General features: G+C 42.0%; 1 protein-coding gene across 3 annotated transcripts in view; it reads right to left on the reverse strand.

Moving 5' to 3' along the window:
- Positions 1-10,552, reverse strand: part of MNS1 (meiosis specific nuclear structural 1) — a 14,281-nt gene extending 3,729 nt beyond the window's left edge. Inside the window, exons 1-10 of one of the 3 annotated variants that reach the window (XM_065076992.1) lie at positions 10,098-10,552; positions 7,585-9,187; positions 5,769-5,830; positions 5,006-5,093; positions 3,641-3,763; positions 3,341-3,468; positions 2,357-2,459; positions 1,268-1,497; positions 406-622; positions 220-327 (exon numbers count right to left, since the gene is read on the reverse strand). In XM_065076992.1, coding sequence (XP_064933064.1) covers positions 220-327; positions 406-622; positions 1,268-1,497; positions 2,357-2,459; positions 3,341-3,366 — 684 coding nt within the window. In that variant the 5' untranslated portion in view covers positions 3,367-3,468; positions 3,641-3,763; positions 5,006-5,093; ... (1 more) ...; positions 7,585-9,187; positions 10,098-10,552. Of the gene's footprint in view, positions 1-219; positions 328-405; positions 623-1,267; positions 1,498-2,356; positions 2,460-3,340; positions 3,469-3,640; positions 3,764-3,846; positions 4,212-5,005; positions 5,094-5,768; positions 5,831-7,584; positions 9,188-10,097 lie in introns of those variants that run through there. The other 2 variants (XM_065076990.1, XM_065076991.1) reach the window with 2 other exon arrangements.
- Between the last annotated feature and the right edge of the window lie 4,721 nt (positions 10,553-15,273).

Raw genomic sequence — 15,273 nt, forward strand, 5'->3', positions numbered from 1 at the left:
GACCAGCTCCACTGACCTGAATGTTCCGCAGGAATTACGACAGTTACAATACTGCACTTGTATCCTCCTTTACCAGTTTCTGCACAGGTACATGTAACATACATATGACACATGAAAGAACTGGTATCTGCCAAGTGCCGAAATACCCACAGATGTATCTGCAAAAGAAATATTCCCCCCAGTACACAGGTGCTGCTTCAACCACCTGCCACCACTTACCATCTCCTTCTTCCTTTCAGCCTCTGCTTGCTCTTCCAGATACAGCTCCTGTCGTACTTGTTCCATATCTTCTCGCTTCTGTTGCTCTCTTTCCAGATTTTGGGCAATCTATTACAAGGAGGAAGGATTTCTAAATGACGGACAAAAACAAACAGTATTTCTTTCTACAGTTTCAGTTTTTGATACCATGCTTTGAAGTCTTTGTTTTTTCTCCTCAGCATCTCGAACTTTAGCCATCCGATCTTCTTCTCTTTGTCGCTGAATGCTGGCAAACTCCATAATTTTCCTATTTTCTTCTTCCATCTCTTCCTGTTTCTTTCTCCTCCAGATAGCTTGCTCTTTTTTAAATTCTTCAATATATGTCTGAGTTGCTTTCATTTTGTCTAACTTCAGCTGTTTTTCCCTGTAGAGGATGAAGAAAAGTGTTTAAAAAGTTATTTAACATACTGCAGAGTAACATTAAACAGACCATTAACAATATATCCCAGAGACTAAGATTTAAATGACTCTCCTTATCCATTCAGCTGAAAAGCAGATGCCTAGGCTGAGAATACTTAATATTGAATTGCCCCACAAGGGAACCTCAGGTCAAACACCTTTCTTCAGGAGGACACGTAAGTACTCACTACTACTCCATTTCCTATGTGCTCCACCAAAACAGAAAGAAGGAAGCTCAATAGCACAGAACCTCCTAAACTTTATTTAAACTAAACTCCTCCCCAGCACGCCCAGCCCGCCCTCAGGACGGGGCGCTCAGCAGGAACCTGCGCAATGCAGCTGGTTCCAGCGGGACGGGCCCAGCCACCGCGCTCCTTGAAATAAGCTGGATTTTCTATTTGGGGAACAAGGACGTGAGACTGATCGGAATGACAAGATGTTTAAACAGCATAATCCACACAAGTCAATCTCCTGTTAGTAAAACATGACCAAGGAAAACTAAAGTGGGCCTTAGTCTATGAAATAAACATGTACGAATTAATTTTCTATACAGTGTTATATCAGTTGCTTTGTTTTAAATTAATAATATTAAAAACTCAAAGTAACTAACATTTCGTCTTCCTCATAGATCTTTCTTACAATTTCATCAATCATGAGTTTCTCTTTTAGGAACTCCTCATAAGCATCCTGCTTCTTCCTCTCTTGTTCCTCAAGCTGCTTCTCCAGCTCTTGCTGGTACATTATTTTCTCCTTGTTTCGCCTCAGTTCTGCAGAACTTTCTTCTTTTATTACCCTTTCACGCTCTTCCTTCATCTTTTGGGCTATTTCAGCTTCACGTTTCTATAGGGGGGAAAAAAGTGATGCAAGATGCCTTTTTATTCCCACTAATGCAACTTACAGCAAGAAATTACACAGGATCAAAAGGAATCATACTGCACTTCAAAAATGGAACGTTTTCCACCTCAGTCTCCAAGTGTAAGTGCCTTAACACACGTTGTGGTTCATCCAGTAAACGGGACCCTCAAGAGAACCCTCAATATCTGAACAACTTGAGGAGAACTCACAGCACTTGTAGGAAGTTACGTATTAAAGGAAGACACGGTAGAGCATTCAGCATGAGTGAAACCAGCTCATGTCACCTTAACGACTGGAACGTGGTTTAACTACATAGAACATCCTCAGTAAATGTGGTATCTTTACAGCAATTTGTGTAAACTGAATTTTGTATACAACATTAACATAATGAGAATCATCTGCCTGATCACCAACATTATTCCATACATAAGTAAAAGTTCACAGTTCTTTCTGAACTTATTAAGATATATGTTTAATAATAGTAATAACATTTTCAACAGTCTGCTTCTGAGGTAAAGATTCACCACAATAAGCACTTATGGACGAAGTGTATCATAGTTTTAACATGGAGATATATTACAAACCAGTAAAATAAAAACTATATCCTCTCATACGGTTTAATTCGCCACAACTTCGATTGCAACAGCAAAGTAAGCCTTTTTCTTCTGGCTACATCTTGCAGGCTAATCAGTCTTTGATAACACACAACATATTTTCAATAAACACTGAATGCCTAAACTAACAACATTGCAGAAAAAGGCCAGTTTCAAAGCAAAAATTTTCAGCACAATCCATACAAGAGTTACAGCACGCAGGTGCTGGGAGACGCTATGAAGCCAGTTACCATTTTCTCACACTGTATAGCTTCTTTTTCAGCTATCTGTGCAGCTCGCTCTTTATTCATATAAGCGGATTTTAGCTTTTTTTCTAACTCGCGAAGTTCAAGACTGGGAAAAAAGAAAAAAACAAGGAAATTTATACTATTACAAGGAGGTCAGTGCCTAAAGGAAAAACTGAATTTTCCATCACTATTTAAACAGAATTTTAAAAAGATATTTTTAAAGGGAAAAGCCTGACTTAAGATTAAAAATAACTGCTCTAGTAAAACAGCAGAAAAAGAAAAACCTGTCTCAAACCAAGAGCTATCCATATCTGTACATATGCTATCAATAGTTTTGTACCTTTACCTCTAACTATACAGATACATAAATTTGTACACTTAAAAAATGACACTTTTGTTGTTCAGAGATGTGTTTTCTCCTACTGACAAAATTTGCTTTGCTTAGAAGTAATTTTTGGTCATATCTAGGCCTTAAGTTTCCTTTCCAGGGCAGATGCATTTGCACTTCTCCTACAGCTGTCACAAAGTCTGTCCTGTCTCCACTGAACCCGCAGCACCTCACCCCTTCCTCCCTCCCCTCTGCCCTGCGCTCACCCCCACGCTCTTTCCCACACCATTTACTGGATCTGCCGCCACCCCGGCTGCCGCAGCCTCCTCTCCTGGACTCTTCTCAATCTACCTTTTCCTCTGGTTTTTTCCAGTTATGATCTTCTCTGTTGCCCAAATTCAAAAAGTTAAAGCCTATTCTAAAAAACATGATACGTCTCTGATTTTGGCACGCTTAAATTTCCTCTCTGTTGCTTGAAAACACCTTATGCTATAGTCTCAGGGCATCTAAGGTTCAGACCAAAATGTGACTGAGAAAAATAAAAAATGAGTAGGAGGGTATGCAACTGACTGAATGCTTCTATAAATATGCTTTTCGGGGCTAACACTGATTTAAAATAACAGGTAGTTAAATGAAGTAGTGAGATTTTGAAGCGTTACCTGTTCTCTCTTACTTGTTGCCTCATCTTCTCATCTTTAAGTTTCTCGTGTTTCAGTCTGGCCAGCTCGGCCGCCAGCTTCTCTTCCCGCTCCAGCTGCAGCTCACGCTGTCTTTTGTTCTCTTCTGCCTAATGGGAACAAGCCATTGCCGAGGCAGCTCTCCCGCGCCGCTGGGAAGCGGCCAGGCTGCAAGGCCCGCGGCCAGTGAGCGGGTTCCCAAGGAGCCGGTTTTGGAAGGGGTGACCCCCGGGGTGTGTCCGCGCACACCCGCAGCTCAACAGGACCTGCACGTTCCGCTACCTGCAGCAGGGCCTCCTCCAGCCGCCGTTCCTGCTCCGCCGCGGCCCAGAGCCTGGCTGCCCGCCGCCGCCCGCCTCGCTCCTCCGCGGCCGCCCCCAGCCCCTCGTTGCGCTGCACGGACACCTGCGGGCGACAAGAGAGGGGCAGTGCCGCGGGCAGCGCGGCGGGCAGGGCCCAGGGCAGCGGCGGCCCCGCTCCCCGCTCACCATCTCGTCCGCCCGCCCCACAGCCGCCGCGCTGTCATGGCAACGAGCGGGGCAGCCGGGCGGAAGGGAACTGGTCTAGTTTCCGGGGGAAACCCGCCGCGATGATTGGCCGAAGGGGCCAGCCGAGCCTCACACGTGACTGGGACGGGCGGGGCGAGGCCGTGGGGGCGGGGCCCAGCCTGTCACAGCCCCACAGCGGTGGCCGCTCAGCCTCGGGAACTAAACTAAACAAAAAAAATCGATTTCAAGAGCATTTCTTGAACGATTACCTCAAGTTAACGCAGTTATCTACAGGCACAAAGCCTAGGTGGCAGCATTTAATTAAGAACTTACCTCCTTCATACTTATGACAGTCAGGCCGTCAACAGGCAGAACGTTCACCATGAACATCACTAAAATCTGTAATTCTACGTAATTCCACAGCCCACCCGCCCCCTTCCACACCCTTCTTTTCCTTTCTACATACTTATGTGAAACTAAAGACATTCCAGCTTATTGAAAGCAGTACGTAAAATTCATTCATGCTTTATAAAATTATTAAAATGAATAAAGCTTAAGAGAAGAACACCTCAGAATTCGGTAAGAATAAGTCTGCATGTTTCTATTGATTCTCTGCTAGATATGCCTGTATCTATATATTTATGCCATGAGTACACTCATAATTTTAAATCAGTGTCAAATCCTTCACAAAATATCCCAAATTAGTGGATTTGCTCCTCAAGCTTTGATTTGTCTCTGCCCTTTTCATGAGAAACATGTTTTCCCACAATGTTTGGGGGGAAAAGAAGTAAACTGTAGCACACCATGTCTCCAACTGAGTTGATACAAGCAGAGACAAGACAGGATCATGACATTTCCCTACTTCTTCATCCCAAGTGGAGTTAGCAGTACACCTCTCTTTAAAATAACAACCAGTTGCTTCAACAGTAGGCAAGGAAACAAGTAAATGCCAAAAAAATCTGTGTCCCGGTGATTCCAAAGTCTTGACTTAGAGGAAGCCTTTGACTGTCAGTGCCCAAGATTTGGAGGTGCTGGGGGATAAGGGTTCAAACGATACTTCTGGCTGTCCCTTCTCCTCAGTACCTGACTATTTGCCTCACTAGAAATGAATGTAAGTTTCTTTCTTAGCAAACAAAACAACAAAATCAGGTTCCCTCACCTCACTGCTGGAAATAACAGCAAATAACCTTCAGATGTCAAATTCCATCTTTGCTCACGTGATGTCCTTAACTTGGAGCAGCAGCACTCTAAAATGAGAACATAGGAATACCTTGATTCAGTCTCCAGGACAGCAAGGTATTCACACAGAAAAGTGGGAGTAAAAATGCTCGAAGATACACACACATATCAGAGACCAACAAGTCAGCTGACAAAGTTATTTTTTAAATTAAGAGGTGGCTTGTGTTTGTCTCATACCTTCTTCAGAGCTCCCCCAATAAATGCAAGCTCCTGTCCTAAAGCTTGGTCATCTTGACTATTTTTTTCCCCCTTACGTCCAGCCAGAGCTTCCCATTTTCCAGTGTGTGACCACTGGCCTCTCAGACGCCCACTGTGCCTCTCGGCAGAGCCTGGTTCAGTCTTCTTGGTGCGCTCCCCACACAACCAGGGGCCGTGGCGCTGTCCCCAGGGGCACCAACTGCACCTCCCTGCTCGGATCACCCGCAAACTGGCTGGGGATGCAGCGCACGGGTCACACACCTGCACGTGGACAAGCGTTTCTGTCCTGCACCTTCCTGGCACATCCCGCTCTCCTCACCAAGGTCACCTTCGCTGGACCACCCACCTCCACTTGCAGGGGAAGCATCTGCTTTTGCTGCTCCTGCCAGCTGTGCGGTCACAGCAACTCACTGCTCCATGGAGGAGCCTCCCTCACACGTTCTTATTTGGGAGGAAATCACGCTGTGTGCTGAAAACAGACCTACCTTCTCCTCATGTCAAAAAGCAGATCTCCTTGATGGCACCAGCTAATGCCTCAGTTAAAGACCTAAGAATTTAACAGGTGTGGAACAGAGTTCAGTCCAGGCACTACTCAGTCCAGAGTTACTCAGCTCTTCTGAAGGAACAGAATAAAAACGTACTATTTTTGCCACCAACTGACTCCTTATTAAAAGTCAAGTGTGTTTCTTTCCATAATATAATTTATGACGTTTTAGAATAACAGATAATGAAACATCTACTATAGTTTGGAAAGGAACAAGTCCCAGCTGCGTAGTTGCTATCAAACTCTTGCTTCACACAGCATTTCTTCTTGCAGCAGCCTGGTTACAGTGACCCGCTTCTCATTGCTTCTCCTAGCAGCATTAAACGCTCCCAGGGCCTGAAAAGCTCTGGGTAACCAGCAGCACATAGTACAAATGCAGAGTTAAACTCAGCATTTCTTTCTCAGGGTTAACAACGGCGTATTAATAAATGATTCAGTTCTCTGTCTCAAGACCATCACCTAGTGATCAACTCATGACAGCAGAAATGAAGACTGCTGAGGACTGGAAATTTTGCTAATGATAAAAATTATCAAACGGAGCACTAAAGGAAAAAAGAAAGTTCCCTTTATTTTAGCAGCTTAAACTGAAGGTGATGCAGGAACACACAGCAGAAAAGGTCATTAAATGAAAATGGTGAAGCCATTTTACAGGTTTACCTCTTTTCTAGGGCATTTTACCAGATGATCATAACATGAGACAGTGACAAATGCGCTCCAGCTGAGATAAGATATGTGGGTCATGCTGACTTGGCAACATTATAAACCGCTATTGGGGACAACAGCTTCTCTGTGAGGTAATTTACCTTCTTTGGATGAAAAGATAAATGTGAATTAACAGGGAAGAGCCTGAAACATCTGAGCTGTGCTATTGATCTACTAAAGACCTAGATAAGTCACAGAGAAACTAATGCTTGCTTTGCTTGAGATTAGTGATGGATGGGAGAGCAGATTGAGCAGCTAAGGGGCTATCACTGTCAAGAAAATCTTAGCACTATTTTTATTTTAAATTACCCTGCAGTAGTAGGGAAAATATGTCTCATGGCAGCAATAGGCAAAACTGATCTTTTACTTATGACATTATGGACTGTAAACAAAAATATTACTAGGAACAAAAATACTCCGTGCTTCAAATCTCTTCAACAAAAGTGCACCTGCTCCTGATGAGAAAAATGTGGTTTTAATAAATATTTAAGCTGTAGTACTGAGTTTTCTAAGAATAAAGAGAATAGTGTCTCAGGCCAGAAAGGATGTTTGTGGAAGACTCTGCTCTGTCTGACGGGTCAAGACTAAAAGCTGTGAGCTGTGTGTCTAAAGACTGATGGGACTAGAACTGTTAGAATTCATTTGCATCCATAGCATCACATAGCATGCATTTTTTAGTAAGCTCAGAGTTCTTAACATTCCTCATTAATATTTATTACTGATTTATTCAAGTTTATAAAGCACCCACCTACTCTTCTGAGGAGACACACTGTTTTTAACAACTGAATACATAAATTCCAAAGACCACAGATGAATTATACTCCACAGTGACATTACACTCTAATGTTCATTACAGAGGGTATTTTTGCTGGTTGAACACTAAATAATTGTTATTCTAGTTAAAAGGGGAAGATAACACCAAAACAAACTCCTTAAATAGTTTGTAGAGAAGATCTTTACAAACAAAAATTGTAGTGTAGCGCAACTAGATGAGGTTCTGCTTCCATGCAGGCTTATGTGTTGACGAAATCATTTTTCATCCCACAATCTCTTACCTCCACACAATCCTTGTCATTTCTTTGTTCCCACATTAGCAATGCCAGAAAACAAGCGCTTCTTGAAATGTGCAGCCCAAACCCATTTGATGCTGTAAAACAAAAGTAGGGAATTAGGACACTATTTCATAACTCATTTTCAAGTGGCTCTCCAGCCAGCATTCAGCCTTTCACAAGTTGTCCCGGCTCAGGATGGGAAGAGTGCCTTGGGCTCTCACTGTTTCTTTCACGTTTCCTTTGGGTGCCTGTTTCTCTGCAGTTTCTGTCCCATTCCTATTACTCCAACTAATACCAAGGTTTGTGGCTTTCTGCATCTTTCCCTTCCATCAACTTTATTTACACATTGTTTAGTAGTTTGTAGTTTGTATATTCCATAGTTTTTTATTATTTCCCTGCTTTAATCTATATTGCAGTTCAATTGCTTCTTATAGGTAACCTGAAAAGAGGCAGCAATTACACCATCAGCATCATCCAGGTTTTGTACAACATCCAACATCCATTCAGTGAGCTGGGAAATGAGCTTTTGTAGCAGAACAGCAAAGTCTGAGCTTTCTTGCCAATTGGCTGCCTGGCTACTAGATCTGTTTGGGTTATGGAATAGGGCATTTCTCCTGTGCAGGTGGCACAATTTTGCTAGCTTTCGATGATTAAAAAACAATTAGAGAGCCATATCCACCATGCTCTTTTTAATCCAGCTAGCAAACACTGGGGACAATACAAGTTGCAACTACCAGGCGTTCTGCTTTACCTGGGATCATTTGTTTTAAGCAAATGTTCTAGGCAGAGCAAATATAGTTCTTCTGTGTAAAGAATGTAAAACCACTGCTATGACACCACTTCTGGTTCGTGCAGCAAGAGCTTTATCATAACCTATCATAACCAGAATCCTGTCTCCTGTGAAAAAAGAATAGAGATTGTAAGTTCAAGCAAAAGAACTGAGTTCTTTCTTAAAAAAATGAACAGTGATGATTTTTAGTTGAGAATTTAAATGTTTATGGGTATGAAAGTTCTGGTTGTAAAAGCCTTTCAAAATATTTATATCTAGTTTAATCAGATTTTTACATGTGAGCTCTGATTCAATTATTTATCAAAAAGTCATCTTCAAGATAACAAGCTCCATTTGTAGGTTTTCATTTGAAAGCAGAAAGATTAAATACCCAACTTTGATTTTTCCTACTCCATCCCATCCTTGTCTTTCCATGCGGGGTTTAGAGGAGGCTGCAACGAGCTCATCTGCCAAAGAGCCCTACTGAATGGGGCAAAGGAAGTGTCTCGGGGGGAATCCAGCAATCATCGTCACCTCAGCTGATTTTGGCCATTATTTAAGCAATGCCATCAGAATGCACACTCTGGAAGGAAGATTCCTAATTCCAAGGCTGAATGAGATATTGAGAAAAAGCTGTTAAGTACTAAGCTTTGCTCTTCTTCTCCCCATAGCAACAACCATAGGAAAGTACAGACCAAGTAGCAGGGTGAGCTGGCATATGCTTCCTGGACTCCCCACTCCCTGGGAAGCACCAAATCCAGGTGTTGGAATGTTTTCTGATGTGAGTGCAAAAGAGAGCACCAAGAAACATGCTAAGAAAGCAGACCCCTTTTGTTCCTGCAAGATACCAAACACAATTAATTCCAGAGAGTTCAGTTTAACATTTGTGAATAATTAAAAAACTGAGGAGCTCCAAAGGGAAGCTTAGCAAAGAGCGGAAAACTAAGAAGAAAAATGCCACTTGCAAACAACAGAGTATTTAACAAACTAATCCGTAACCATAACCTTAAGCTAGCCAACCGAAAGGGCAACTGAAGGGCAATAACAGAAAACAAACATTAGTCCCAGAAAGGGCTAAGAGCAATGTGAAAGTAATTCTGCTGCCCACAGCCATCTCTTACGCTGGCACTTCATCCTGCGCGACAGCCTCGGCAGAGCACTGTGACGAGCCCTGAGCTGGTGACAGCCCTGCTGCCCTGCCCGCCACGGGCATGTGTCTGGAGGAGACCTGGGGCGTCCTTAGTGAAATCCCTGATGTTTTATTCAAGAGCCTTTAGAGAGGAAAAGTGCACACAGGGCTTAATGATACACTTCACTACTGATCAAACACCAATATTGTGCTCTCCAAAAAAATTCACCATCAAACTGGTGAATTCCCTCTATATTTCCATGGACCAGACAAAACCCACAGATTTCTGTCTGTGAGGCGTTCTCTCACCTCTCAGCATGATTCATTTGCTGGGACCCTTGCAAGCCAGCTCTCTCAAAAGGGCACAGTGACGTGGGGCACGGCCCAGCTGGGGGGGTCACAGCACTGCCAGCAGCTGTGGAGAGGGCTCAAGAGGCTGTCCTGGGTGGCTGCAGCTCATGCCCGCACTCCTGCCTCACACCATGCAGCTCTGCACACTGTGGATCTGCTGCCCAAAAGTGGGGCTCACCCAGCGCCCTAAGCTGTGTTTACTCTGCCACCCAGCAGCTTCTCACAATCAAAGGCTTTCGCTCTGAGCAGCACCCAACTGTAACTTACCTGTGCAGGAAACTTTGGCAACTTCTCCCCACAGCAGCATGTGCTCCTGCTCACACCTGCTGCTCAGCACTTGCTCTTAAGCAGCAAGTGGAGCCAAAGTGTTTCCCCAAACAGAGGACAAGCAGGCAGTTCACTCCTCTGACCTCCCTCAAATCTGATGACACCATAACTACTGTTTTGCTTGGAAGGAGATAGGAGGATGAGGGAGAAAGTCATCTTGTTTCACTAAGAGAATTTCAGGTCATGATATAGACCTATAAAAAGTAAAAAAGACAAGATTATAAAAAGACTTCCACCAGTAAGCAACATGAACTTCCCATTTGATATTTTCAGACAAGTTGCTTACTTAAAATCAGAAAACAATGTACATCATGTACTGTAACAATTAACTGTAGACTTCGGTTGTGTGTTTATGCCTTGCACAATAAACAAACTTAGTTTTGAAATAAACAGTTACACTGAAATGATATTTCTACAGTTTAGAAATCAAACCTAATCTAATTTACTACAGTTGGACACCACCTGCAGAGTACTGTTTAAGTACTCTGAACATGACGCACTTATCTTTTAAATATTGATAATGCCATTTTTCATTTATGTGACATCAAGTCCCACAGGGAATAATTATGCTAATAAGCCTTAATGATTCTTGCAAATAAATGATCAAACAAAATTGCTACTGTTGATTTATATTAATGGATGCCTTTAGGAGGAGATTTGTCAGGATGTGCTGCTTCTTGAATCTCAATTCATCTTATTTAGCAGAAGAATGTACATAGTTTGTAAAACAGATTAAGTGTTTAAAGCATAATGTGTTCATAGAGTTTCTGCAGTTCATAACGTTCAAGCATTATTATCTTGCCCTATGGCAAATCTGCATTAAATGGCTGATTTGTATACAACTTTCTTCAGTCCTTTTTCCTCCCCTCCTTTTGTCCCGCATGGCTAAAAAAGTCCTCTGTTTGAAGATCTTTAACTTGGCGTTTCTGTTCATCATGTAGGAATCGGTGATCATTTTGCTGTCCTGATAGATGAACACTGCTGTCAGAAAACTCTGCTTGCACTGCAAAGAGTCTAGAAACATTCTTGGTGCTTTAATAAGGGCATATCACCTGAAGCTGGTGACCTACAGAATTCTATAGGTTAAGATAAGCAGTTTCTACTTTTCTTTTGCTGTTGGGTATGCTGGAAATTCCCACTCTTCATCCATCTATACTTTTGAAATTTTAACCAAGTTCATTTGGAAAATGATTTACATGGGCTTGTCTTTTAAATAATATGGAAGTTTGAAAGCAATATCAATGTGCTTCTTTTACTCCTGATTATAGAGCATGACATATTTAAAAAATGTCACAGGACAGGAAGCCAAAGAAAGAAGGAACTTCAGGTTTATGAATTTAAGCTTTAGTGGAGCTAGAAGAATAAGCACATGCTTTGTCTGTTCAGCAAAACACACACATACAAGTGCAAGGTGGTGGTGGTGGCTCAGGGTCATACCCAGGCAGGCAAGGGAAGCAGAAATGTGCTTGCTCTGCTTCTGCAGTACTCAGTGCTCCATGGTGGGGGTTATACAAGAAAGCTGAATTCTTTGCTTCAACAGCTTCATTAAATTGATTGACTCCAGCGGGATAACAGCAGAACAAAGGCACAGGATGTTTTTGCCCTTGAGACAAATAATAGGGTTAAATAATAAGTAATTTGCTGAAACCTCCACCCATCCAGAGATTTTTCAGGATTTTTTTCCCTTTTTACCCCCTCCTGCTTGTCCAAAAGTTCAGTTTCAAAGAACAGCTAAATAGCCTACTATGCAAACATTTTCTTTCTCTCATCATTTAAACAGCTCCCATGAAAACATGACATTGCATCCACAACAGGTTGGTATTTCAAAGAGGTGACATGAATGGATTTTACTACTGTCTGGATAATACCATCATGAAATCCAGCTGAAACATGGCACTAATTCACTCCATGCGCAAGGAAACCAAGAACTGCAGCACAGGGATGACGGTCTCTAATAATGCTCTAGAATGAACTGGTGGTTTGAATTATTTCTTCAAAGAGGATCATTCCTCAAAAGCCTGTCAGGTAAAGCTTTTTCTTCACAAACTGGGGGGTAATCTGAAGACCCTGAAAGCAATACAAGTTCCAAACGCTGAAGGGCTGCAACATTCACATTACTTTTCTTACAGTCTGTGGATTGATAATCTTCAGATTAGTCAATTCCACTTTAAACACTGCTACAGCAGTCCTCCTTCTGCAATTCAGAGCACCAGTCCTGCATGTGATGGGGGAGTTTGCCAGTCCTGCATTTCTGCTGAACAATGAGAAACTTAGAGTCTCATTCTGTTCGTTCCTCACACGTGGGTTCTTTAGTAGCTCTCCGAGCAACTAGCGGAGGGAACGTTTTCAAATACGTAATTACCTTTTGTATATGACAACAGCAAAGAGACTTTGAGCAATTAGGATAGGACACAGACTGAGGACTACGTGCACCTGAATTCTGGCTTTGTCTGTAGTTTGCTGCATAGCATTCAAAAAACGATTTTATCTTACTGCCTTTTTGCATGCCTGCAACAATGCTTGTCATACTTGCACAGGAGGAGCATTATACAGATTAGTACTTTTATACCTGTACTGCATCTGAATGCATACATCACTACCTGTTAACGGCTACCATTGTGCTGTCAGGACTCGCACTTCTCCAGATGCGTGACTGCCGTTCCCATCAGCCTCTCTGCTCATTGCAAACTGTAAAGCAGAGCTGGTCTCACGCTCTGAGTGATACAAGCTTTCTAGGAACAGTTGAGGGCCCATTCTCCCAGGGGGTCCCTAGGGCAGTCTGGGCTCTCAGGGACACGCAGAGCAGGGGGAAGCACCCTGCTCCCAGCTACAAATAGCCATGCTGCCATTCAGGAGCCTTAGTCCTGTTCTCCAGCTCTCTCTGTCTCAGTTTTTCCAACAACAAAACAGGAGTCAGCTCTGCACAATTCAGTGCACAAAACATACAGCATTTGCACACAACTGAGGGCCAAATACTGACTTCTGACACTGAGGCAGAGGCAGTACTAACGTGACATGGTGAGGAGTGACCAGGAACTGTGAGTAAAAAGCCTTGATTGTGAACTGAAGTCAAAGGCATTTTACCAGTCTTAAATGGTCATGATCTCACACTGTTTTATGCATGTCACTTACGGTTAAAAAAAAAAAATTAACATCCCTCACCAGTAATATTCTTCATTTTAGCTTATAAATTACTGTTTCCTGTCTGTATATCTATTCAGACATGTACTACAGAGATACAACTATGGGTAAATAAACTAATTTCAGAGTGTTTATCTCTACCCTCTTTCTCGTCTCCATTACCTGTTTGGCATTTTCCTACCATCCTAAAGGTGCTTGCTCTCCAAAGTGCTATTTTGGGCACTCCTAGTTCCTGGCCTCAATTTTTCTCTTGTTGTGAAGCATTTTTTCTGGCCTTGCCTCACTTCATTTACATATGAGGACTATTACTCCTCTTCCTCTCTGTGGGGTGACTTCTTTCTGTCAGTGGGTTTGGAATAACATCACTCATCAGGCTTCTGCAGAATCCAAGAGCTCTGTTGGGACCTGACTTCTGCAGACAGAATAAGCAACACATTTGAATAACAGTGTCTCTGTTAAATGAGACACTCTAATTTCCCCTTCAACATAGAGACACCTCTCTGTTTGGTTTCATTTGGCCATGGGTGCTTGATCTGAGATAATTTTTGAATGACCACTTATAGCCTCAAAAAAGCCTATGATGTCTAGCAGAGTAAATTGCCTGAATCAGTCTGTCTCTTATGTGTTGCCATTGCTACTACAGATTCTTTTTCCTCTACCTTGAAAAGGCATTAAAATCTTCTCTCTACCAGTTGCACATGGAAAGCAGTCACTCCTAAACTGTCTCATCTCTTCGTTCCAGGTGGTTTTAAAATATGGTGGCCAGTTGAATCCCTCTGCTCCTTGACTGACCTCGCATGATTTCTAGGTGCTGGTTATTTATTTGAAACACAGTCAATTCTTCTCACACCATCTGGCCAGACATATCTGTTTTTATATACTGTAGATGCTCTAAAGATACTTGATCCTTAACAGTTAGTTGATGCAATTTAGTTAAAGTTTATCTATAATTTATTTACATTTTGATAATGAAATATTCACTTACACTTCTTATGTGTGTTAACTGAGATTCCAAATGGATGTCACTATCAATTTGCTAGGAATTCATGCCCATTTCTTAGTGCTTATACAGTGGATTGATTCTATTGTAATACTTGCCCATTTTAATATTGTGTCTGCTAAATAATTAATGTTTATTGATTACCAGTTACAAGTACTACAGCATTTTCACACCAAACTCTTCACTGGCAGCTACATAAAACAAAAATCACTGTTATCCCGACTGCAAGATGGACTTTCTAAATACTCTCCTCTTTTAAAAACTGACTTAAACAATTCATTCTCACCTACTTCTAATGTGCCAGTTTCCTGAAGGGGTAAGAGACAAGCCCTTTCTTCTTATGAATTTCAATATTTGAAAAAATGATACTCATTGCCTTCCAGGCAGCCTGTCAGCAAATACTCACCTTGCTTGGCTCCCAAACTGGATTAGCAAGTCATGATGAAACCTCTTGCTACTCTACACACACAGAATAGTGTCTAACCAGTCCAGACCTAAGCTGTAGAAGGGTGTCCCCATGCACAAGTCCTTCTCTGTACACCTTGAGCACACAAGCTTGAGTCCTTGTAGCAGCCTGTCCCCAGCTGAAAGCAAGAAAACAAACAATACTTCAAATGTGCTTTTAAAGAGAGACATGAAAGCTGAGACTATGAAGTCAGATATATCTTAAATAATATATCATCTTAAATACCCCGTAGTCTTAGACATAGAAGATGTCTAAGAAGCAGTGAAAAAAATTGAGATACTTTAATCACAAAATGTATGAAGGCCTCCCCAATATGGATTTTCTGGCCAGTCCTAGTCAATGCTCTACCTACATCCCAAAGACATTTACTGTGAATTCAGTTTATGCTATGTAGATTTCATTTAAACAAAGCTTTGAATCTGTTCTAGTTGGTAATCTTCTAACTGTAAGTAGATGCAGTAATTAAGATGCTTAAACATAGAGCCATTAAATAACATGACATTCATGAC

Source organism: Columba livia, chromosome 11 (genome assembly GCF_036013475.1).
Source record: "Columba livia isolate bColLiv1 breed racing homer chromosome 11, bColLiv1.pat.W.v2, whole genome shotgun sequence".
Classification (NCBI taxonomy): domain Eukaryota; kingdom Metazoa; phylum Chordata; class Aves; order Columbiformes; family Columbidae; genus Columba; species Columba livia.